This window comes from Oryx dammah, unplaced genomic scaffold, assembly GCF_014754425.2.
Source record: "Oryx dammah isolate SB20612 unplaced genomic scaffold, SCBI_Odam_1.1 HiC_scaffold_9, whole genome shotgun sequence".
Classification (NCBI taxonomy): Eukaryota; Metazoa; Chordata; class Mammalia; order Artiodactyla; family Bovidae; genus Oryx; species Oryx dammah.
Window position 1 is genome coordinate 11,200,043 of NW_024070193.1, and position 25,972 is coordinate 11,226,014.

The following is a 25,972-nucleotide window of genomic DNA, read 5'->3' on the forward strand; positions in this document are numbered from 1 at the left end:
AGATGCCTTGAGAACCCTCATCAATATGCAACTGAACACCAAAGAGAAAATACCCTGGCCACGGCCAGGACTTTGGTAATAAAGAAGTCCATAATTAGTCTTATTTCATTGAACCAATACCAGATTAAAAAATCTATCCACTCTATTCCCAACTTTGTCAAGGCCTCAGGAGAAAGTACAGAAAAATAAAGGTAAAGCATCTGTCGATGATAATCTCTGGAGAAAAGTAAGAAGCAAACCTACTGCATTCATGAAATCATCATTCTTGAAGAGTATTCTCAGCAAATGGCCCAGCATACACTCTGGATCAGCTCGACCTGCCGAGAGAAGAGGGGAGGAGCAAAGGAATGAGTAAGTCGTCCCAGTTAAGCAGCTCAGACCTCTGGAAAGGAACCAGGGTGGTTTTAAGTACCATTAAACGGCCAGCAAAAATTAACAGAAACAAAGAAAAGATTCTCTTGATGAACTAGATCTCATAAGAAGCAGTCTTTAAAACTAAAAATGACAATAAAAAACTTCAAACACTGCTTTCTAACCTTCCCATCTCCCAGTATACTGTCTACACATCAAGGCCAAATTAAACAAATGAGCACAAGACCCAGAGCAGCATCACTCAGAGTATACAAGGTCTATGGAAGAATCATAAAGGATCCCAAGAGAACGAAAATGCCTGACCTCCCAAAGAGAAAAAGGAAGGAAGCATAGCTTCTCTTGATGGGTGGCCTGGACTGAAAACAGGCTCCAAGCCCAGTCTCTCAGCTATAATGCCAACAGCAGCAGCAGCAGCACGTCCTCAAACCTGTAACAACAGGCCAGGTCTGAGGGAGAGGGGAGTCCCACCAAGCAATTGCTAAAGATAAAGTGAACTTGGTCATCTTGGTCATCAACTTCTGAGCTCCTAGAAAGAGAAAGGAGGCCAGGAATCTAGGATTTACTCAATACACAGCCTAAAAATGAAAGAATTCGCTAATCGTTGGGAAAATTATTGGTTTGCTTTTAAAACAGGTGTCATCTATTTTATTTAATTTTCCTTTTAGAGTGGCAAGTTTAGTCAAAGGATACAGTTTCAGATGAAGATATAAGTTGCTGATAAAAAGTTTTTACCAAGCTGTAATTAATACCGCAAAGTAATTCACAAAACAGAAGTTAGAGAATGGCATCAGAAAAACAAATGTGGACCTCAGATTACCTAACTTTCTCTGTTTATAAATGATGAAACTAAGACCCTTATTCTTTTTTAAAGAAATTATGCCTAGTGACAAATACGTTTTAATATAAGAGACAGAGAGGAAATAAATTGTCTTTAAATCTCTACTGAAAAAAGGCATTCTTCTCTCCCTTCTTCCTTGTTACCATTTCATCCTTTCGAAGGCAATGTCACTAACCATAATAATCTCTTTTAATTCTTTTCACAATCCCATGAATTAATTTATTTTCACTTTTCCACTTTTTATTGCTCTTACTGCTTTACTGAAGATGTGAGTTCAAAAAGCAAATAGTTCTCAAAGTCACAAGTGGGGATATCTAGGACAAGAGCAGCAGGTAACATCACATAATAACTAGACGCTCAATCTGAAATGCCTAGCTTACTTACATTTGGGAATAAAAGTCTAAGAAACAGAAGTATAACACTGGTATATTCAGGTGGATAGACAATGTTCTTATTTTTATTAAGTTCCACTCATTCTCACTGTCTCTCCAGTTACAAGACCTCAGTCTCTTCTCTCCAAAAAGAACTGCTTCTGGTTTTATAAAGAGAAAATCTGTATGCCACGTGGACCTATATGACTTAAGATGTGCCCCCTGGTAATCTACCTTCGAACATAAAATGGCAGTCTCGAGTCCCACATAGTTCTGTATTGTAGCAAATTCCATGCCAAGGCAGGCTGGGTCTTCATGGCTCACTGACCCAAAAGAAAACCACGTTAACCTGAGGTAGCATATTTTAGCTACTGGAACATTAAAGTAGACACCAAGAAGTCCATTTATTATTCAATGTTCCAAGTATCAATTTCATAACTAAAAGGCATTAAATGCATTTCAACCACATTTCCCCACTAGTAAAAGGATAACTATTGTTGTTAGAAAGATGAAGGCACACAAAGTATAGCATCTTTTGGTTCAAAAGTCAAAAAGAGAGAACATTTCTTTTTCTTTTTAAATCTTTGTAATCATTTCAACTAATAAGGTATATCTATATAATTCCTTTAAGTACTTGATAAATATTAAAAATATTTCCATTTTTCCAGTAATGTATTTTTCCTTGCTGCCCCCACCTTGAGCAATATTTTAAGAAATTCTATTTCAACTGAAAAATAGTCCTTATAGTAAGCAGTTTTCTTTTGTAAGAAAATTAGAGCCAGAATTAAGAAAACACAGATCTCACCAGGATGCCGATCATCAAATGGGTCTGGATCCCCCTTACGATATTCTTCAGTTTCTTTTTCAATCAATTCAGACATCCTAATACAAAGGGAAGACAAGGTCAATGCTAAACAAGCATACAAAAGAAAGATATACCACCACCTACAATAGTCAATGTTAACAGTCAAGGTACAAAATAAAAGCAAAAAATTAGAAAGAGGGTGTTGTCCTGACAAACATAAAGATCTAACCAACCATCTCATAAAACAATTTCCACTCCCAAATTCATTCTTCTCTCCAACTCTCCTGTCTCAAAAAAGAGCACTACTATCCCCTCAGAAGCCAAAAACCCAGGAGACATCCTTAAGTTTCTTTTTCTTCATCCTTCCTTTTTCTCCCCTTCCCCACTGCAATAATTCTTATTAGCTCTACCTAACAAAGTATCTCCTGACTTCAATCATTTCTTTTAAGTCTTGACCAGAAATGTCCAGACCATACTGTTTTGGACTCTCTACTCTCAAAACAGCAGACTTCAGACCTCTTCTACTGTTCTTGACTTTGTTCAAATTACTTACCCTCTCGGTTCCTAACATGTAATATCAGGATAACAGTGCCTATCTTAGAGTTTCCCTGAGGTTTAAGTTAATATATATGTACTCTGCTTAGAACAGAGCTTGACATCAGAGCTACTTAGGTGTTGTTCCTATGAAAACTGGGAATCAAAAACAAAAGGGGGGGTTCATGAGGGAGGGGACATATGTATACTTATGGCTGATTCATGTGGATATATGGCAGAAACCAACGCAATATTGTAAAGCAATTATCCTCCAATTAAAAATAAACAAATTAGGGGGAAAAAAAGAACAAATGGAGCTCCCTCAATGGCTTAGTGGTAAAGGATTCACCTGCGAATACAGGAGACATGGGTTCATCTTTGATCCAGGAAGAACCCACAAGGTCCCAGAAGACTCAGAGCAATTATAAGTCCATACACCACCATTATTGAGCCTAGGAGCTGCAATTACTGAGCCCATGCACCCTAGAGCTGGTACCACCCAAGCAAAGCTCACACGCTGCAATGAAGACCCAGCACAGCCAAAAATAAATAAATAAAATTATTATTTAAAAAAAATAGAAAACCAGTTAATCTAAGGCAGATACTGATGTGATACAGCAGGAGGGAGGCTTCTGGAGGTAGTTCTCAAGTTCTATAACTTGATCTAGGTGATGATTTTACAAGTAAAGAATCCATCAGAGCATTATACAACACACAGTCATCGCTTGGTATCTGTAAGGAATTGGTTCCAGGACCTCCCAGGGACACTAAAATCCTGTCAAGTCCTTTACATAAAAATGGCATAGTACAGTTGGCCCTCCACATTCACAGATTCAAGCAACCATGAGCCAACTATAAATTACTGCACTGGCCAAAATGTTCATTCAGGTTTTTCTATAACCTCTTACAGAAAATACTGTAGGAAATAATCAGTGAACTAACAGACCCACAGTTTGGAGGATGGTAGGCATTTGCCCCATCTAAAACATACTTTTAACTCATCCTATTGCATCTTTAAATTCTCAGTCTAGCCTTGAAGATACCTTTTACGATCTTGCTCCATGTAATTTTAGCTTCCAATCCTAACATATATTCACCCTGCACTCTGGTGGAGCCCATTTCCTCTGTGCCACAGAAACATGCCGTTCATTCTCCCCTAGACAGATACCCTTTTCAGGCACATTTTCACTGTTCCTAGAAAACCTTGTCTTCTTTGCTTTTCATCAATATATGTTCTACCAACTTTCAAGCCCCTGTTCCAAGGAACCTTTACCACATACTATATTGGAAAGCCCACTGGATTTGGAGTTAAAACCCAGTACCCTAACCTTAGCTTTCTACTGCCTGGCTATACAGGCAGTCTTTTTCAAGTAGCTCAGAGGATGGCTATCTTTTAACAATGTGGCTGTCAGTGATACTTTTACTAACAAAAGAAGAAGCTGTCCTGATAAACAAAAGGTCCTCAAACACTTGAGTGAACAGATGAAACAGGCTTATTCAAATCCTTTCCAGTTTTCTAACCCCCGGAATATTCACAAACCATCTGCCCGATCTAGCACTTCGTTACCGTTACATACTATTCTGTACCACTACCCACTTTTTTTAGATCCATTTAGTTGCCTCCCAGATAGTTATCTCCTTGAACATAGGGTTCCTCTAGTTTAGGCTTTGCACTGCTGAATACCACAGTATAATGACAAAGTTCAGGGTCAAACATGATAAGTAATATGAAATAATCCTGAAAATAAAGTTACTTGTTTTTGGCCTCACCGCACAGCATGCAGGATCTTAGTTCCCCAATCAGGGATTGAAGCTGGGCCCTTGGCAGTGGAAGTGCCGAGTCCTAACTACTGGACCACCAGGGAATTCCCAAAAATAAAACATTAAAAAACATTTTTTGAGAAATTTAGTGAGTCTACCATGAACAGTACCATTTATCACTCTCTCCTCCTTTCAAAATTACATCAATCAATAATCCACATGAGGACAATATTTAAGATTCTTTAATTCATATGGCTACATTTCAAGTGGCTTGTGATTAGTAATTCTTAACCTCCAATGCCTCTACAAATGAAAATCCACTTTCCACCAGTCAGCAAAAATCCTTTCCCTAAAATAAAAACATTCACGTTTCGCATCTATCAAGAGCAGTTATGAACAAAGCATTTATCCCTGTTTAACCTTTCATAAGACCATAGTTTTCTTTACCCCTAGAGAATAGATCATTGCGCAAACAAAAGTTTTTTTCTGTTATATCAAAGTTAGATGTAAAAGAGCCTGTTGTTTCAAAGGCTTCCTGTTAACAAAAATCACAGGTATCCCTCCCTAGTCTATTTTTCACTCTCTCTCCTCAACGCAGTCATTCAATAAAATTATGTACCACACACTTCACTATGTACAAGGCAAAGGGCAAGTCTTCACTGTTTGAAGAGACACGAGGAGACACCAATAAAAATCAGAAGTACTTGCCCTCAGAAAACTTACACTTTAGTAAGGAGACACATGTAAAATGATAATTACAATACAAGTGGTAATTATTTTACCACTTGAGAAAGACTTTTTAATCAAAATATAGTTGATTTACAATGTTAATTACCACTGTACAGCAAAGTGATTCAGTTATACATATTTATACATGTATTCCATTTTTAAATATCCTTTTCCATTATGGTTTATCATATGATATTGAATATAATTCTCTGTGCTACAGTAGGACCTTTTTGTTTATCTATCCTATATATAGAAGACTAGATTTGCTAACCCCAACCTCCCATTCTACCCCACTCCCAACTCCCTCCCCTCCCCTCAGCAAACACCAGTCTGTTTTTCTATGTCCATGATTCCATTTCTGCTTCATAGACAGGTTCATTTGGGTCGTACTTTGTCATATTTTAGATTTCACATGTAAGTGGTATCATATGGTATTTACAGACGTGATTCTTGAACTGCTTCCTGAAAGGACTAGAGCTTGCCAGGCAGATATACCAAAGAAAGGCTTTTCAAGCCAAAGAAACAGCAAGTATAAAGGCGAACACTGGAAAATATGGTGCTGTTCCTCACTAAAAAAGAACAACACTATGAGGCAGAAAAGGAAGTAGGGGCCAAATCATAAACAGCATCATAAGCCACTCTAAAAAGTTTACATTTCATTTTGTAGGAAAAGAAAGCCAGAAAAGAATTACGGGTTGAGGTATGACAATCAGATTTGTGTGTGAAAAAGATAAATCTTTCAGCAAAGAGGATGTTGTATTAGAAGAGGGTACACTGGAGACAGAGATGGCGCACACTGCCTAGTAAGTCAGCCAAGATATGATCAACCCTAATGAAGATAGGGGGAAGGGGAGAGGAGGAAGCAGAAATCCTCAGGGCTTGGTGACTAGGCTGTGCTAGGAAAGGAATACACTAGGGAGAATGGTTTTCAGAGTTTAGTTTAAAACCATTTGCACCAAGGGAGGGAGTACAAAAGCACATGCTGTGAATGAAGACGGAGGCAGGATGATGGTAAGAAGCTCTATTTTGGACACAGTGTGTTTCCAGTGTCTGTGGAACAACCAGGAAAGGATGTATACACCAAGTAGCTGAGAAATGGGTCTACAATTTTTATAAAGAGGAGCCTGAGGTAGAAAAAGAGACTGTGAATAATTTTTTAAATCATGGACAGAGGTGAAACTATCTAGGTAAAATACCTAGGGTGAAGAGAGAAGAGAACCACCAACAGAACTCTGGAGCTAAAACACTGGCAGGAGAAGAACCTAGAAAAGAGCAGGACAACAAAAGAGCCTGACAGGAAAAGGAAGCGATTTTAAAAGCTTCAAGACGTAGAGACATAAAGACTAGTTCTGACAGGGAAAGAAAATGTATTTAGAATTCACAAAGTGATAATGTTCTCCAGTGTTTTTCTTTTTTGGCCACATTGCACAGCTTGCAGAATCTCAGTTCACCAACTAGGTGCTGAGCCTGTGCCCCTGGCAGTGAAAGCCACTGGACCACCTGGAAATTCCCGAATTTCCTTTAAAAAAAAAAAACAACACTTAATCGGTCCTACCTGGTAAGGAGGGGTACCATGTCCTGCCCACTGCCATGTTCCTTCTCCCACTGCTCCAGCAGGGCAGTGAGCTCGGCTTTGGAGTCCACGTGTACCGCTACTGTAGTCATGGCTTGACCTAGGGGGAAGCAAAACACACACACGAATGAACACAGGCGAAGAAACCCGACAAACTGCCTACAAAAAGCAAAGTGAGGAGGGAAGGGAAAGGATGAGCAAACAAGGAAAACCGAAGTACGGGAAACTGAACCCTGGGATAATTTTATTTGTGGTACAGTGCAAAATCTGGGACTGGGGACCTGGACACTCAAAAGGTCTTTTCACCTTTCTCAAGCTGCTTGCTAGGCTTTGGGAACTGGATCAAAATCATGATTTTTAACCTTTCTATGAGCAGACTTCCTGAGAATCAGGCAAAACGTATGGTTTCTTTCTCCTCTCAGAAACACACATACATGTATCTCTGCTTTTCAGAAGTTCACTTTATGCCACATCATTTTTATGGCATCAGCAACTCAATGGACATGAGTCTGAGCAAACTCCGGGAGACAGTGAAGGACAGGGAAGCCTGGCATGCTGCAGTTCTCTCAGCTCAGAAGTCAAACACAGCTTAGCAACTGAACAACAGTTTTTATGAAAGACCTACATAAGTATCTGTTTTTGCTAACCCAAAGAAATCTGAAGAGGATATTGAGTTGGTTTCGCAGCAAGCCATTCTCACTGCTGCAACCCCAAGCAGAGAAAGGTGCCACCAAGCTCCTTTCATACGAACTACACTCAGCAATAAGCTACTATAGCTCTGAACTGTGCCTACACGCATCTGGGCTTTATCTCAATTTTTGTGCATCCATTAGCAAGACATGGCCTAAGGCAACTGCTTCACTTTATGTCATTTCAGTTCATGAAAGGTCTCACAGGGACAGTCTACAACCCGTACCTGCACATTATTATGTACAATAATCCCAAACCTAGATCTGAGGTCCAAAACCTGGGAATCCCAAATTTAGATCTGAGGTCCAAACCTGAGAAGCTGCTCTTTAAAAAAAAAAGATAAAAAATATAGCAAATACTCCCAGAAAGACTGTGTTCTTGTAAGTCTTCAGGGGAAAATTCTATTAAAGATAAGCAACACATTCCTGTTAATTCTTAACAAAAGATCAAGAAATGAAGTGGTTATCATTACCAATATGAAAGCTGGGAAGGAATATTATAAACGAATTTGTTCTTCAGGCTTCCTAATCTACCTCACAGCTCCTGGAAGGAGGATAACAGACTGGAGAAAGGCAGAAAAAGTTGCTGAGCTGAGTGATGAGCCCAGGGGTACAGGACAGGGAGCTGAGACAGGCTCTGGAGGAGCCACATGAGACATCGACTTGGGGAAGAGAGGTTTACAAGGGATTCCAGAAGGGATAAATGAGACCCAAATGTTCAGATGGTTTATTTCTCTTGCCAAAGCAGTCTTAGGATCAAAATGTCAAATCCTGACATGCAAATGTATATTTTCACAGACACAGCAACCATAAAAAACTTTGTCCAAAAAAAAAATTCACTAGCTCATCTAGGATTATTTTGTTCATTCTTCCAAAGGCATCTAACATAAGAGCAAAAGAAATACATTTACCATCAACTCTCTAAATTTTGGGCTTCCCTCATAGCTCAGTCGGTAAAGAATCTGCCTGCAGTGCAGGAGACCTGGGTTCGATTCCTGGGTCGCCAAGATTCCCTGGAAAAGGAAACGGCAACCCACTCCAGTATTCTTGCCTGGAGAATCTCATGGACAGAGGAGCCTGGCAGGCTACAGTCCATGGGGTTGCAAGAGTCGGACACAACTTAGAGACTAAACCACCACCACCACTCTAAATTTAAACATTTATCTTTTAATCAAATTGAGGCAATTCTAATAGTAGACAGTGATTCATGTCACCTGAGCTACCCATATATCCAAAGAATATTTTCAAAACAAAGTTAAAATGCTTCTTTTCTACAAAGAATCCACATTTTCCATTTTCTAGCCAAAGACACAAGAGAAATACTGCAAATGTGACCAAATAATATGGACTTGTGACTTCAACTTGAGAGGACCCAAGGTATATTTCTGACTGCAATCTATAAATGCATTTTTAAAAACAAACTTACTTAGAATGAAGTGAAGTCACTCAGTCGTGTCCGACTCTTTGCGACCCCATGGACTGTGCATGGTATTCTCCAGGCAAGAATCCTGGAATGGGTCGCCGTTCCCTTCTCCAGGGGATCTTCCCAACCCAGGGATTGAACCCAGGTCTCTCATACTGCAGGTGGATTCTTTACCACCAGGGAAGCCCCAGAATAATTACAGGTTTATTTTTTTTTTAAGTTGTGAAGACAGTAGAGAGAATTCCCATATACCCATCACTCAGTTCAGGTTCCCCTAATGTTATCTTATAGGGACGTGATGTCAAAATCAAGAAACTAAAAATCAGTACATTACTTTTAACTAAACTCCAGATCTGACTCACATTTCACCAGCTTTTCCATTCACATTCTTTTTCTGTTCCAAGATCTCATCCAGGATACATTACTTTTAGTTGTCAGGTCTCCCTTTGGTCTGTGACAGTTTTTGAATCTTCCCTTGTTTTTTTTTTTTTTGAATCTTCCCTTGTTTTTATGACCTTGACAATCTGGAGGAGTATTAGCCAAGGGGTAGAATGGGGCAATGATTTTATCAAAGTTTCCCCCAATTTTATTAATGTTTTCCTCAGTAAAATTTTATGCTGAGGTAAGAGATCTAAAGACTGAGGAAGGTAGTAACATATGGTAACAGCAAAGTTAATCTCTTACAACACATCCTAAAAGTGCAGGAGAAACGGCTTTACTGGTGCATTCTACCCAACACTTTAAAGAACTAAGATTACTCCTCAAATTATTCCAAAGAATTGAAGAAAAGGCAGACTTCCTAATGTACATAAAGCCAATAATACCCTGATACTAAAGACAGAAAATGATATCATTAGCAATCTACAGACTGATATGCTTTATGAAAATAGATGTAAAAATCCTTAACAAAATACTAGAAAGATGAAAACAGCAGGACATTAAGAGGATGAGATACCACGACCAAGTGGGATTTAGCCCAGGAATACAATGGTGGTTTGATATATGCAAATCAATTAAAGTAATACAATAGATTAATAGAATGAAGCCGGGCGGTGAGCCTGTGAGTGATATAGAAGAAGCATCTGACAAAATCCAACATCCAAACACTCACTAAACCAGGAACAGAACTTCCTCAGTAGGGCACGGTAAAGAGCATTAATTACAAAAACTCACAGCTGACATGGGCTTCCCAGACGGCTCAGTGAGTAAAGAATCCACCTGCAAAAAAAAATAAAAAAAAAAAAAAAAAAAAGAATCCACCTGCAATGCAAGAAACACGAGTTTGACCCCTGGGGCGGGAAGAGTCCCCGGGAGGAGGGGATGGAAAGACACTCCAATGTTCCTGCCTGCAGAATCCCATGGACAGAGGAGCCTGGAGGGCTACAGGGCCCATAAGGTCGCAAAGAGTCAGACACAACTGAAGCAACTAACAGCTAACGCATGCTCAATGGTGAAAAGACTGAAAGCTTTCCCCCGAAAATCTGAAACAAAACAAAGATGTCTGCTTTCACAACCTAAGCACTGTGCTGTGAAGTTCCAGCCAGAGGAATTAAGACCAAAAAATTAAAAAGCATCCAAGTTGGAAAGAAGTAGTAAAATTATCTTTATTGACAGATGATATGACCCAATATATAGTAAATCCTAAAGAACTTTGTCGACAAATAAATACTACTGGAATTAATAAACAAGTTAGTAAAGTTATAGAATACAACATTAACACAAAAATTACTTGTATTGCTGCACACTAGCAATAAATAATCCAATATGAAATTAACAAAACAATTTCTCTCAAAATAGCACTAAAAAGAATAAAATGCTAAAGAATCAATTTAAGCCAAAAAGGCAAACAACTTCCTCAAAGAAAATTACAAAACATTGCTGGAAAAAATAAAATTAAAAAAGACCTAAATAAAGGCAAAGACATCCTGGAGTCAGGAATTAGAACACTTAATATTGTGAAGATAGCAATATTCTCCAAAATGGGCAATTGTCAACACAATCCCTACAAAATCTAATGATCTTCTTTGCATTAGAGCAAATATCAATTCTAAAATTTATGTGTAACTGCAAGGAATCCCAAATGACCAAAACATCTTGAAAAAGCAGAATTCACACATCTGACATCAAAACTACTATGTAAAATAATCAAAATACTGTGATACAGGCATAAGGAAAGACATATATACCAATGCAACGGAACTAAGAGTCCGGAAATAAAACCTTACACTCATGCTCAACTGATATTCAACAAGTAGGCCAAACCCAGTCAACAGCGAAAGAATTTGTTGAAAGACCGTTACTAGAAAGATTAATGGTCTTTCAACAAATTGTGCTGAGACAACTGAATATTCACGTACCAAGGAATGAAGCTGGATCCTTGCTTCACATCACATACAAAAATTATCTCAAAATAGATATAAGAGTTCAATATAAGAGTTTAAACCATAAAACTCTTAGAGGTAAACACAGGGGTAAATCTTCACGACCTTGAAATTGGCAAGAGATGTTCACCTGACATCAAAAGAATAAGCAACAAAGGAACAGATAAATTGGACTTCAACATTTAAAACTTTTGTGCCAAATACATTATCAAGAAAGTGAAAAGACAACCCATAGAACGGAAGAAAATATTTGCAAATCAGAGCTGATAAGGATCAAGTATTCATAATATATATAAGAACGCCTACAACTCAACAACAACAAAGAAACCTGATTCAAAAATGGGCAAAGAAGTGGCCAAAACAGCTCAGGTGGGAGAGTATCAGACTGAAAAATGGGCAAAGTACTCGAACAGGCATTTCTCCAGTGAAGATGTACAAGTAGCCAATAAGTACACGAAAAAAATGTTCAACATAGTTAGCAATTAGGGAAATAAAAATCAAAACTACAATAAGATACCAATCATACCTACTAGGATGATCAAAACCAAAAAATTGTAAAGGTAGCACTAGCAAGGATATAGATAAACCGGAATGAACACTGCTGATAGGAATGTAAAACAATACAACAGCTATAGAAAACAGTTCGATGGCTCCTCAAAAAATTTATAAGAAAAAGTTAAACACAGAATTACCGTGACCCAGCAGTTCCACTTCAAGGAATATAACCAAAAGAAGTGAAAACAGATATTCAAACAATTGTACACAAATGTTCAAAGCATACTCACAATATTCAAAGGATGAAAACAACCCCAAAGGTTCATCAACAGATGAATGGATAAACAAAATGTGACTATATTCATACAATGCAGTTATTATTCAGCCACAGAAAGGAATGAAGTACTGAGACATGTTACAGCTGTAGATGAACACCAGGCAAAAAAACCCCAACAGAGAAGGTCACATACTCTATGATTCTATTTCTATGAAACATTCAGAATAGGTAAATCCATATACAGAAAGCTGCCGAATGGTTGCCAGGAGCTTGGGGGAGGGAGAAGTAGGGAGTGACTGCTTAATGGATATAGGGTTTCCTTGTGAGGTGATAAAAATTTCTTGGAACTAAAAGAGGTGATGGTTGCACAACACTGCTAATCTACTATCTGATTAATGGTTAATTTATGGTATATGAATTTTACCATTTTTTTTAATGGGGGGGAAAAGGTCCAAGAAGGAATGCCTCATGGATAACTTAAGCACTCAGCCTAGTAGGGCTTGTAAAAGCAAAGTTTAAAGGAAATAATATCTCTATTGAAGGTCAACTCAAGTGCATTAAAATAGTAAAATTTTAGCGTTCAATTTAAAAACACACACGGACTTCTAGTATCATTTTCAAAATTTCAAGTTAACTATGCCCAAATAACTATAACTTTGGGAAAATCATTTGCCTAGGGAAAATATAAACTTAAACTAAGATAATAATAGCAATGAAAATTCATTTTACTCTCTATAAAAGACTATTAACAAAGTTCAAAAGGTGTTGCCATCTTGTTATGGACAAGACAGTGAAGGTACATTACTCATTCCATGTTCCAAAGTGAGTTCTTCCAGTGGTATGCAGAATTTATGGCCAGTCTAATGATACAATAGTTACCAATCACTGAATACTAGTATGAAATAGACACTTGATTATTATCCTGAAATTTTACAGACATATTGTCCTTATTTTACAGATGAGGAAAGGGGCTTAGAGAGGTCCCCAAGGCCATTCAACTGGTACTTGGTAGAAAAGGGGTTCAAGCATTCAAATTCCAACTCTGCCAACATACCTGTGAGATCTTGGTCAAGTTATTTAACTTCTCTAAACCTCAATTTCCTTATCTGTAAAAGGGAAATGGTTGTTGTAAGAGTTAAACAATAATCCTGTCCATAAAATGGAATAATATAAAGCTCTACAGAAAATACGTAGAGGGAATTTACTGGTGATCCAGTGGTTAGGACTCAAGCACTCTAACCACCAGGGCCCTGGGTTCAATCCCTGTTAGGGAACTAAGATGTCTCAAGCTGCACAATGAAGATAAAAAGTAGAAAGTCCTTTATCCCAAAGGATGCCTGCCGAAGTATTTAGGGGTGCTGCACCTGCAACTTATTTTCAAATGGTTCCACAAAACACATATCACACTACAAGGCAAAATAATAACAAGTGTTGACTCTAGATGGATAAACAAGTATTCATTTTATTATTCTCTCAACTTTTTAATATACTTGAATTTTTTTCTAGTTAAAAAACAGAAGAAAACTAAGAAGCATTTCCTTTCCTATATGGACCAACTCTCAGTACATTGTCAAGTGATAAAAACAAAGTGTGTGTGTGTGTGTGTCTGTCTGTCTGTCTGTCCCTGGAAGAATATGTAAGAAACAGAAAATATTACTTTTTGGCAGGTAACTGACTTTCTGAAGGATAAAGGTAGAAGAAAAATTTTTCACTATGTCACTATCCTAGCTCTACCACTGTCCCACTGTTTTGTTACCTTTTGTAACTTTTGAATTAAACCATAAAATCTTGTCTTTTCCTAATACACAGTACTGTATAGCCTATTCGCTTAATTAAAAACTACCCCAAAGCCTAAAAAATGTTCACTGTAAGGACAGATCCCATAAGGTTACAATTCTGAAACAAATACTTGTAAAGCAATCTTCCTTATTTAAAACACACACACACACTGGGGGGAAAAAAGCAAACTTGGAGCTTCAAGTAAAATGTACCTAATAATTAGTACGACATGTGAGTTCCTGTATAGCAGTAGTCTATTACTGTTCATAACCATGACAGATACAACATAAATAATTTGGTAAGAAACCAACTTACCTCAATCACTTCAAACTAACAAGTGGTTCATTCTAACAGACTCCTCCTCTATTAAGTCTCACGACTGTACAACAGAACAGTAAAACACTGTGCTCAACAACTGAAATATTTTGAGCATAAAAGGACTTCCTTTACAGTTCCCAAATTCTGTATCAATTTCCTTTATACTAAAAAACATATTACCACTAGAAAATGGATAACTGCAATATACAAAACCCAAATTTTGACAGCATCAAGCAGAAAAGCAGCAAATTCCTAGAATACAAGCTTACATAAACCTTTTAAGGTTTAATGAGACAAGAAAACTACAGAACATTGCCAATGAACCTCATTCCGTACATTAACAAAGCGTTTAGAACAAGATGTTACTAATAATTAAAACAAGGAGACTAATTTAAAGGCTTCATTGAAAAGACAAGAGTAAGGAAAAACTGAGGCCAACGTGACATGGACGAGTCATCTGGGACTCAAAAAGAACCTCTACAAACAGCCCCAAACTACTTCCTCAACAAAAAAGATACCGAGCGCTAACAGTGCAATAAGAGGAAGTGAGACGCAAACCGTCTAAAAGGGGAGAATTAAGCAAACGAATGACTCTCAGTTAAAAACTATAACCCTCGTTAACAGGATCCCGGGAAGGTTGGCGGGCGCTCCAACGTTTGGCTGTAATCTGCAGAACCTCACACCTCGCCTTCCGCCCCTCCCCTCCACCAGGGGAGTGGGAGGAGTCCCGGGAGAGCCCCGCCCCACCTCGCCCGAAAGAGAGCCGGGCGGGTGCAAGAGGGAGGTGGCACGAGGCCGAGGGAGGAGAGAGCCCGCCCAGGTGACTGGAGCTAGAGGCGGAGACACAGAATGGGAAGGGGGCCGCCGTAGGGCAAAGAAGATGGAGACCAGCCCCCCCCAACTCCACCCCGTACAGATCGAAGACTAGGAGGACTGGGAAGTAAAAGGTGATGAGTGGAATGAGAGGCGCCCCTCCCCCAGGCAGGGGCGGGCACACCCTTGCTCCCCACTCCGGGCGGAAGAGTTACTCTTGGGAAGCTTCTTTTGCGGACTGGAGGAAGAACGTGGAGGCCCCGCCCCCGAGCCCAAAATCTGGAGGAGTAAAAGTCTAATCAGGCCCTGGACCAAGCCTCCCGGGAGGCCCGGCCCGCCCCCTCCCAGCCGGCGGCCCAGGCAGGTGCCGCCCCTCCCCCAGCCCGGCGCCCACTCTCCCGCCCGCCCGGCCACGCGCCCAGTGTCCTCGAGCCCCTCTCAAAGAGCCGTCCCCCTTCCTTCCCCACTCACCTTCCCGGGCGGCTCCGCCGCTCCCCCTGACCCCGCCAGCGGCCACAGTTCACCCACACTGCCTCAGGTCCCGCACTCACTCTCACTCACACACAGCGCGACCACGGCTCCGGAGCGGCCCACATATTATGCGTCACTCGCATGCTACGTGCCCTGCGCGCGCGCGCGCGCTCCTCCCGACTTGGCGCGGGGACTGCCGGCAGGAGGCGGGAGGAGAACACCAGGGCCAGCCCCGGCGCCGCCGGGGAAATAAAGTTCCGCCCCTAGGGCCGGCACCCACCGAGTCGTGGTTGGCGCGTGGGCATTTTGCCCCGCGCGTTGACTTCTGGGGTTTGTAGTTTTAGTATAAACGCGAACTGCTACGTACTTATTGGCTGTTCAGGAAGACGGAAGCGAAAAGTGAGGCTCGATCCTCCCAGACCAACACCGGAACTGCTGGATACCGTCTTAGTATTTTATTCGGCCCTGTGTGACATGTAGAAGCCTTTTAGTCTCCCATTTGCTCCATTGGACCTAGAACATACCAGGATCTAAGAAAATATTTCCCAAAGCGTGTGAGAAATCACAACACTCATTAAACAAAAGGCTTTAGTTTTTGTCTTTCTGTTCAAGACTTAGCCTGTAGAGTCAATAAAAATTCGTCCTAGGTATTATATGTGAAGCAGAGAAAAGGAAATAGATTAAGGGAGAGCTGACTTCGGACGTCATCTAATTTCTTTATTTTGCAGCTGGGAAAAGTGAGACCGAGAGAGTGAGTGACTTGACTAACATCACACAACCAATTAGCAACAGAACCAGAACGACTCTTGACTCTGACTCGGGGATTCCTTTTTGGAGACGTGAAAGGTAAGCCCCACAGCTGAGCATACTCTCCCTAACGAGGTCCTGCTGCTGCTAAGTCGCTTCAGTCGTGTCCGACTCTGTGCGACCCCATAGACAGCAGCCCACCAGGCTTCCCCGTCTCTGGGATTCTCCAGGCAAGAACCCAGCCTTTATTCCTAGGAGTCCTGAGCAAGTTCCTATGCATTTTTATGCGTCCTCACAGCGATTTCACATGGGAAATATGGGGCACAGCAAGCTTGCTGCCATGCTCAGGTTCCATAGCTAGTAAGAAGCTAGCCAGAGCCTGGGTGCTGGGGCTCTTAGTTCTGTTGCTCACAGGGCCCCATTACCTGCCTTTAAGAAGAGACCTCCCTCCTTCACTTAGGTGTGTAAGTTTAAACAGCTGATGCTCAGGCGCAAAATTCTAGAATGTTGGGTGGCAGTACGCAGACATGTCACCTCTCTGCAATGCCACACAGTTCTGTTCTCTGTGCTTCTGGGATTTTGCCTCTCAGTAATAGCCACTAGCATTTCCTTTGACTTCATAGCTCTGCTGCTGTTAAGTCGCTTCAGTCGTGTTTGAGTCTGTGCGACCCCATAGACGGCAGCCCACCAGGCTCCCCCGTCGAGCCAAGTGTTTACCCACACTTTTTCATATAACCCTCACTACCACCCCCACAGAAGAGAAATCTGAGCCCAGATTGGTTCCCCACGGAATGGGGCCCAGGTTTGTGGGTGCAGAGGCTGGACCAATAACTTTCCTACATCCGTCTTCCAGCACTCCTTCAGCTGACTTTCCTGTTGTGATTCCGTGGACCATGAACCCAAAATGCGTGAGCCTGAAGCATTCAACCCTTAGATACCCTCCCTCTATCCATGATCCAGCCAGTGCAGTGCAGCTTCCCCATTGGCTGGGGTCCTGAAAGGCCGACCTCTTATGGAAACCCAGGTTCGCAGCTCCTTTTCTCCTGTCACAGCCTCAGCCTGCCACCAGATGGCGCTGCTTATCTTCAGAAAATCAGCCTGGGGTGCTGGGTAAATGATGGGAATAAGGGGTATATCCCAGAGGGCCTTTGGAGAAACCAGGGCCCAGGGGGCTGCAGAAGCAGAACAGGAGCTATACAGAGCCTATCTAGCAACTTCTCCCTCCATAATCTGTTCTGTAATGCCTGCGGCCCCCCTGTCTCTGCCAAAAGCTCCCCACGTATGCAGCCACACTCCTGCAGGCACTCCTAGACTCCCCTGGGCTGCACATATGTTTCATGCACGCTCACTGACACATTTCATAGGTCAAGCACAGGTGCCAGAGACTCAAGGACTCCCGCGCACTGGCACCAGTCCTCACAGCCAGCCTTTTCACATTTAAGCACATGCAAACACAAAGCTACAAATAATCGGGCTCACACTCTCAGCTTGGCCTGGCACATCACGCCTGAGTCATTGGAAAAAGAGATTCCTTGGCCTCTTTGGAAGAACATTTCTGTACTCTGTCTCCCTCCGCTCTGCCTGTGCCCTTCTTCCACTGTGGTACACATCAAAAAGAAGCATCCAAAGGGCAAAAAGTCATGCTTGCAGGGCTGCCCAGTGGCAGAGGAAGGGCAAGAGCAGCTCAGCGCCAAGTCCCACAGACTTAGGTATGCTCCATCTGGCCTTCCTCCCCACACATGCCCATGCACTGGGCTAGAAAAAAACTGATAACATCAAGTCCTCTGCATTTTGGCATTCTCCTCCCCTTTCCCTTGTCTCCTCTATCCCTCCCTCTTCCCTTTTCCCCTTCCCCTTCTCTCCCATCACATGCTTCCGTGTTCACTGGACCCAGGTGCTCCCATTACCCACTCCCACCCGGTGTCATCACAACTCCTGTGCTGCCGCCTCTCCCCCGCATCTCTTCCCGCTCTGCTGTTGGTTGAACAAGACTATCTCGTCTCCAGGAGTAACAGGTCCAAGCTCCGGGGACCGCAGCCTTGGCCAAAAGGGAATTCGAATCATTCCCTGGGTGACTTCCCCCTTCCTGGGAGCCCCGTACAGCCCCCTAGGAAGATGGAACACTGCCCTCATTGCAAAGGTGGTGTGCAAAGCAAGTACCCCTGCATGACTGCATCCAAGTCCACTAATTCCATTTCACAGAGTGAAAAACCACCGAGGCTATACCTCATCCAGTGGTCACAGACACTGCAGTCTCCAGAAGTCAGCCCCTTGCCCCTGCCTCCAGCCTACACAGGAGTCAGCTAAGAAATGAAACAGCAGCCCCGCTGCAAGCCCTGCTATAACTCCCATGCAACCAGGGCCCCAGCCAGAATGAGGAGCTCCCTGCAATATTTAAGACAGATTTCTCTATTTTTAGTTGTTCTTCATCTGAAATTAAAATGGAATTGGACGTGCTATATTTTATCTAGCAACCCCACCTCAGAACCACTGCTCAGCCACAGACCACCCCCAGGACTCCCCTTCGTGATTCCCCGTGTCTCGCTTAAATCATCTGCAAAATAGTTAGGAACAGCTGCCTCCCAGTGGGTCTCGTTAAAGATTAGACCAGCCAGGCAGTCCAGGCTGCCTTATCCAAAAGCTCATCTGGGTGATATCAGGTTCAAAGTCCTCCGTTGTCTCTTGAACACTGTCATTGATGGTCACAGATAAGAAAAGTTTCTTTTCCTCTTCATTGGGAAGTTTGCAGAAGGAGATAAGTCATCGGCTGAGTCCAGCTTTGGAGGTCCATAGCCCTGTGTCCCAATTCTGCTGCTCCCATTGCCCTGCTGTGGGACCTTGACCTTCACCTCTCAAGAAAGGTGAGTTTCTCCAGCTGGAGAAAGGGAATAGTGCCTCCTTCCAGCCTTGCTGAGGACCAAGTGTGATCATGCCCGTGAAGTGCTCAGCTCAGGGCCTGGCGCACAGGAAGTCCTAGCTAAGTGGTGGCTATTTCTATCCTAATTTTTCTTGGCCTCTGGCTGTCCCTGCTGCCATCCTGCAGACCACATCAGCCCTGGTTGATTTCTGTTTGCTCCCGGTATTACTGCCTGCTGGAAGAGCTCATCAAAATGAGAAATGAGAAATGAGCTCCTTCCCAGAAAAATCCTAAGGCATATTTTCAGACACACTGGGAAGCAGTGGAGTAACCATCCTTAGGGATCATCTGTCCACTCTCTGGCCCAGCATAGAACTCTGAGTGGGTCAGAGGGTAGATTTAAGAGGATCAGCTCCTAGGCCTCCTCATGCCTGAAAAGGCTGCCATTGATCAAGGGTGAGGGCGGTCAAGGCCACGTTGCCATCCCCAAACCAGCCTGTCAACCCTGCCTCCCTGCAGAGGTGAAGCCTGCATCTGGAATCCTGCCCAGGGCACACTTACTCCTTTCCCTGGGCTCCTCTGCCTGGATGGCTATGTCACAATCAAAGTAGAGGCCATGGGAATGGCCAGAGATTATGTCCCCGGGCCACCCTCACAATGGACCTGCCCAGCACACACAGGGGCTGGAGCATGCAAAGGCCCAAACTCTGTCCTCCAGGTGCTCCCAGGACCTGTCAGATCCCTGAGCCTGGCTGCCCGTCTTCATCCTTCCTGACTCCTGGGGCCCTGCTCTTCCCAGAGGCGGTGCTCCAGGTAAGAGTTCAAGGTTGGCGAACAGGTACAGGCAAGGTAGGGAGAAAGCAGCCCCGGCCTCTTTTGCCTTAGGTTTCTAGAATTGTAAATCCTTCGGAAAAGAAACAGCAGCAAAGTCAGCATTAAGGAGAGATGCTGTTGCTCTTTTGACAATGCCTGTTTGTAGCTACGAGACTTCTACAGGATTCAGGACACTCTGGCCTTCAACTATCACTTGAAGGTACTCTGCGGACTGCTCGGGGAGACCCTGATGAAGACTCAGGTCAGATAAAGCTTCCCACCCCATCAGTTCCTTCACTGGGAGGGGAGTCTGGGAGCAAAATGACTTTGTTTGAGGAGCAGAAGCTGGCCTGACCCCCAATTCAGAGAGATCCACCACCACCACCACCTGGAGTAATCACTAACTGCCCCACCCCCAAATTCAGCGGCGATGAACTTGGACCCCAGAGAGATACTGGCAGATGTGAGCAGGAGCTCAGTTAGACCTAGGATCCGAAGCCATCAAGATATGTGGCGGGGGTGGGGGGATCGGTGCGGTGTGCTTCTAAGTGCAGAAGATGCCCTGGGCTCTTACCATGAGGCACTTCCTCTTCATTCCCTCAGAGGCAGGTGGTGTCTCTCCATGAAAAGTCACATGATGTTCCTGAGGGGAGCCCCTCGGCCCACCTCCTGCTTCACCAGCCCAGACTTGTCACAGGGGGCCTTTTGTGAAGTCACAAAGCTGGCTGCCTCCTGCCAGGACCAGAGACCAGGATAGCCAGGGACGACTAACTGGGCATGACTTGGGGGGATGGAAGTCTTCATTCAGAAATGCCCTTTGGACTCTTGACAGGGGTCTGGAGGGGCTCAGGTTGTAGGGAATGTGGGATTCTGTTGGAGACCCAGGAAAGCAGGCAGTGTCTCAGATCCTGGTCATTGCCAGGAAATGAGAACAGTTGGGGCTGTTTGGCGGTGGGTTTATCCCTCAAGGGCCAGGGGTAGTGGGGAAGGAGCATAGGTTGCAGCTGAATGCATACAGAGGTCCTAATCACTGATGTTCTGGGGGTTTCGTGGCAAAGAGAGGTTAAGACCTCCGTCTGAATGGGGGACCAGATCTTCCCCTCGGTGCAATCCATCCATGATCATCTGCTTATTGATTCCACCTGCTTCTTGGGCAATGCAGTCAAATTCTGCTGCGTTAATAAGCAGCCTTGATGGCCTTGGCAGCACCTTGGCCTGTGGGATGCTCAGAGGTAGAAGACTGTCAGAAGAAATGCAAGGCCCCATGTTCACTCTCTCCAGAGTGTTGACATTCCCACCCCAAGGAGCCAACTCAGGAGAGGAAACGGGAGAGAGGAGAAAACCCCACTCCAAGAAGTGTGGGAAGTCAGCCACTATTGTCAAAGGTCACGGTGGGTACAGGGAGGGTGGGGGAGCCACTTGCCAGGAGCCCTGTTCTAAAAACTGATGAACGAAGTCTTTTTCCCTGGAGGATTCCTGTGCCTAGCAATATAACCGAGTCCCTTGGACTGGGAGGCTGCAGCACCCAGTGAAGACGACAGGTCCTGTCTGCAAGGGCCCACAGTCCAGGAGCTGAGTGACCGAGCCTGGCTGCCCCCCTTACAGAGAAGGCAAAGGTCCCAGAAAATGGTGGGGCAGCCGGGAATCGGGCCCGCCTCCCAGGCCAAGGCCTTACATTTCCCTGAAGATAAGAACAGACTAGAATCTTGAGGGCTTTTAACAGTTAAGCCCAGACAGCTTCACACCACCCATGAGTGCCTGCAAGTTTGAGTCTTGGGGTCGCTCATTCTTTGGAGAGTGGCTCCTCCCCTGGCCATTTTTGTTGCTGCATTCAAATCAGGCCTCCAGAGAGAACCTCCTGCTGTCTGCTCCATGAAGCCCATGGGGTGCTGTGGGGACAGACCTGGCCTGAGGGGTGAGTGACTAGAGGGTGACTCTGGGCGAGTTTCCCCACCCATTCCTCATAACTTTACTAGATCCATGGTTTTCAAACCTTGGTAGCATTATTTCAGCACAGAATTTTTTTTTTTTTTGACCTAGTTACATCCTGTCTTGTTCATTGAGTAGGTAAAGGAACCATACTGGAAGTCACAAGGTGTGTTGTGCCAAAGTCCCTGCCAATTCTGAGAAACCCCCCACAATTCCAATAAACTCAGTTTTGGAAAAACACATGCCACAGGACTTCCAGACCCTTCCAGGTTTGGCCTGCATGTGAAGCTTCAGAGCCCAGGCTTCCAAGGAGGATGAGAACAGGAAAGGCCATGTTTAGTGGCCACCTCGAAGCCCTGCCCCAAGTAGCTTCCCCACAACCACTTTGAGTTTCTGGTTCTGACTTATTTACACCTGCCTGTGCATCCTCAGCCCCCCTCTTACCTGACCTTCTCCTGCGAACATTGCTTCTCCATTGCAGGCTCTAAAGTCAGCATCCAACCCTCTGTGGCGCAAAGGCCACATAGGAGTCCTGAGTCAGGAACACACCAGGCACCTTTCTGTAGCTGAGGTCAGTAGGCAGCAAACAGGAGACTCTTCCTTCAAGCTTTGCTTTATTCTCTCCTGACACCCTTGTAGCTTCCAGAATTGTCTTTTTTTTTTTAATTACAGAATATATCCGATTTCATGCGACTGATAGTCTCACCTGAGAGCCAAGAAAGGCCCAGGGCAGCCTGAGCTGGGGACAAACCCTGTCTTCCCCATTTCTCTTCCCCTAAAATGCAGAGCAGAGGGGACATGGGCAAGGTGGGCTCTCCATGCCACAGGCCAGTAGAGGCCTGGATTCCAGGCACTTTTGTTCCAGAGAATCTCTGAGAAGCATCACATCCTTGGCTTCTCCCAGGAGGACCACAAATTCAGGAGAGCAGAGTAAAGATGCTGCGGCGCTTGTTCCAGAGAAAGGCAGCTACACAGTGGCTGAGAAGAGAGGCTGCTCTGCCCTGCCTTCGTGGCTGGGGCCTCAGGGCAAAGAGCAGACACTAGCTCTTGCCAGGATGGTGAGGGAACAAACAGCGACCCTCAGTAAGCAGACAGACAAATGGTAGTTTCTAGCCCTGGCCACACATTTGAATCACCTGTGGCATTCTTCTGACCAACCAGTGCGAAGACCTTATTAATTCCACACCAATTAAATCAGTATCTTTACAGATGGGGCTCAGCCATTTTTGTTTTCCAAAGCCCCCCAGGTGACTAATTCACAGCCGAGGCAGAGAACCCATGGCCTAGGTGGAGAGATTAGCATCAGACAGAATTTCGGTGTAACGGTCTTCACCTTGAGGTGGGGCCTCGTGGCTTGAAATCCTGGAGGCCAAGTAAGCTCGGCTCTGCTGTCACTGGAATCCGTGGGGGCCCCTCTTACCCACCTACATTCACACCCATCCACCTGCCACACAGACCCCAGAGCACCTCTTTGGGGAAAGGCAAGACAAAAGGCTCAAGGATCCAGCCCCAGGGAAGAAGAGTGTACACTCTGGTTTAGAATCTTTTCTTTTCCAAGATTCTTTGATGTGGCCCACTTTTAACATCTTTGTTGAATTTGTTATGACATTGCTTCTGTTTTGTTTTGTTTTGTTTTGTTTTTGCAGACAGACGTGTGGGATCTTAACTTCCCCTACCAGGGATGACCAGGGAGCGAACCCATACCCCCTGCATTGGAAGCACAGAGTCATCCACTGGGCCACCAGGAAAATCCCCTCTAGTTCAGAATCTTGACCGTTTCTTTCTAGCTGTGTGGCCCTGACAGCCCTTCTGAGTCTCCATCTTCATCTGTCAAACGGGGCAGTATTGAGTGTGGTTGTAAGGAACACCCAGCTCATAGGAAGAGCCCCAGAGATGGGGCTGTTAGCAGCAGTTAGCCCAACTCAGTCCGTCAGCCCAGACAGGGCCCTAGTGATCACCTGTCTAGACCCTTGCTTTTTGCACAAACACCTGAAAATCCAGAGGGGAGAAATTTTCCCAGGCCATGCAGCTAGCCAGAACCTTAATCTCCCTCCACCCAGGCAGCTTTGCATCAGAGCGCCCTTCCTTATCTCTTCTCATCCAGCAAAACTCCAAAAATGATCACTGGGACTTCTAAAGAAGTGAGGATTTTAACACATCTTTCTAATGTCTTAATTGAGATGCCGGGTTGACCTTTGGGGCAGAGGGTATACTCTGCTCGTTTGGCCTCTTGACCCTAATATGCTGTTTGTCTCCTGTTGCTTCTGACATTCTTAGTAGTCTGATGCCAACTGTGTGGGCCCCTGGTTATGTAAGATGGATGCCACTGGGGCCTGGGCCTGGGGTTAGGAAAGGCAGAGAGGTCAGGGAAGAGGCATGGCTGGTTTTCCATATAAGCCTCTTTTGTACTCTGAAGCCACTGAACTTGTACTAATAAAAATAAAATTGGTATTGAAAAATAAAGCTATGCATGTCATTGCATGTCATTTCTCAAAGCCCATAGAATGGTCAGGCACCAAGAGTGAACGCTAACATAAACTGTGGACATTGGGTAACAGTGATGTGTCAATGTAGGTTCATTGATTGTGAAAAGCATACCTCTGTTTTGGGGGATGCTGATATGTGGGAGGCTGTTCATGTGTGGGGAAAGGAGTTTGGGGGCAACCCTAGTTTCTGCTCAGTTTGGCTGTGAACCTAAAGTTGCTCTTAGAAAAGAGTCTAATTTATAAAGAAGCAAGTAAAGTAAAACTGACAGATTCAGAGACTGGAACCCTCCCCCCAAGGATTATATGATCTAATGGACATAAAGGGCTTGGCCTGACCCCGGTGATTGCTCAGCATGAACTGACTCTCGTGTTTTATTCTGAAGCCATCTCTGTTGCATGGTTCCCTCTCAGGTGCCACACTCATGGGAGGAAGCTTTATCTCAGGATGCTGAGACACCAGAGGCTTTGTCACTAGCTCAGTCACATGGTTGAACTGGTGATGCTACAGCCAGGCCTCGGGGGACAGTTACTAACCTCCGCTGGGGCTGAAGTTCTGCACTCGGTCCAGGCTCCTGCCAGGCACTGAGCACTACTTTGCATGGTTCTTCGAAGTGTTCCCTCAGCAGTCCTGTGAGGGCAGGCACCAGGCTCCATTTTGAGAGATGAGTAAGCTGTGGCTTGGTCACACACTGTGACTCAGTGTGCAAGACTGCTCAGCTCTGTGCACAAAGAGAACAGAGGTCCTCTCTGGAGAGGAGGCACCGGAAGTAGGCCTTCAGTCTGCACACCAGGGACTTCTCGGCCCATGGCACTCAACCTTGCCCCCACCTCCCAGCGGCCTAGTGAAGATGCCACCTTGGACAAAACAGCTTCTTCCCAGAGGGGCTGAAGCGGCCCAGTGACCTCCGCCAGGTGTTGGGACACCTGTCCTGGGGAGGCTTGAGAAGCATGCCAGCTCCCCCGCTTTGAGGGCCTGGGACTGAAGGTGCCGGAGCAAGAAACCTGACCCCCTCCAGCCTCTCACACCCATTGTAGGGGGCTCATGCCTCCTTTTGTGCACCCTTGCCGGCTGCCTTCTCCAGGTGAGAGGGAGATGAGCAGGACGAACTCTGCTGGAGAGCCAGACCTTCAATGCGGTAGCTTGGCGCAATCTGGGAAGGCTACCTATAGGTGGTGTGAGGACTAGGCTGCGAAGGAGGGAAGAGAAATTGATGAAGGGAACCACAGGAAGAAGCCCAACTCAGATTTCCGGGCCACCTTTGAACTGCAGGTGCACCTCCCTCCTGCTGCTCACTCATTTGCTGAGTCCTTCATTGATTCATTGAGCATCATGTGCTGGGCGGGAAACAGGGTTCTGCCTGATGTTCACAGGCTCCCAGGAGAGACAGCCACACAAACAGCCGTACAGCATGACGAAGACTGTGATTAATGTGTTCTGGGACCCCCACAGGCTGCCTGAGCGGTCAGAGAATCCAGGACAGTTGGCATGTAGCTCTTGAAAGACCAAGTTT

General features: G+C 44.4%; 1 protein-coding gene and 1 long non-coding RNA gene across 5 annotated transcripts in view; one reads left to right on the top strand and one right to left on the bottom strand.

Annotated features, from left to right (window-relative positions):
• Positions 1-15,845, bottom strand: part of DCAF1 (DDB1 and CUL4 associated factor 1) — a 95,122-nt gene extending 79,277 nt beyond the window's left edge. For 2 of the 3 annotated variants that reach the window (XR_005722194.1, XM_040247082.1), the window contains exons 1-4: positions 15,630-15,845; positions 6,966-7,083; positions 2,387-2,463; positions 244-317 (exon numbers count right to left, since the gene is read on the bottom strand). Coding sequence is in view for 2 of the 3 variants with exons in the window: in XM_040247082.1 (XP_040103016.1) it covers positions 244-317; positions 2,387-2,463; positions 6,966-7,075 (261 nt within the window). In the remaining variant the exon portion in view is untranslated. The remainder of the gene's footprint in view (positions 1-243; positions 318-2,386; positions 2,464-6,965; positions 7,084-15,629) is intronic. The other variant, XM_040247083.1, reaches the window with a different exon arrangement.
• Positions 15,846-15,876: 31 nt separating this feature from the next.
• On the top strand, positions 15,877-24,438 carry LOC120868324. 2 transcript variants are annotated; one of them, XR_005722196.1, is made up of 4 exons: positions 16,028-16,475; positions 17,230-17,400; positions 19,952-20,046; positions 23,622-24,438. It is a non-coding gene; the product is annotated as an uncharacterized LOC120868324 (long non-coding RNA). The 2 variants fall into 2 exon arrangements; XR_005722195.1 differs by lacking the exon at positions 17,230-17,400 and having other exon boundaries at positions 15,877-16,475.
• Positions 24,439-25,972: the final 1,534 nt, after the last annotated feature.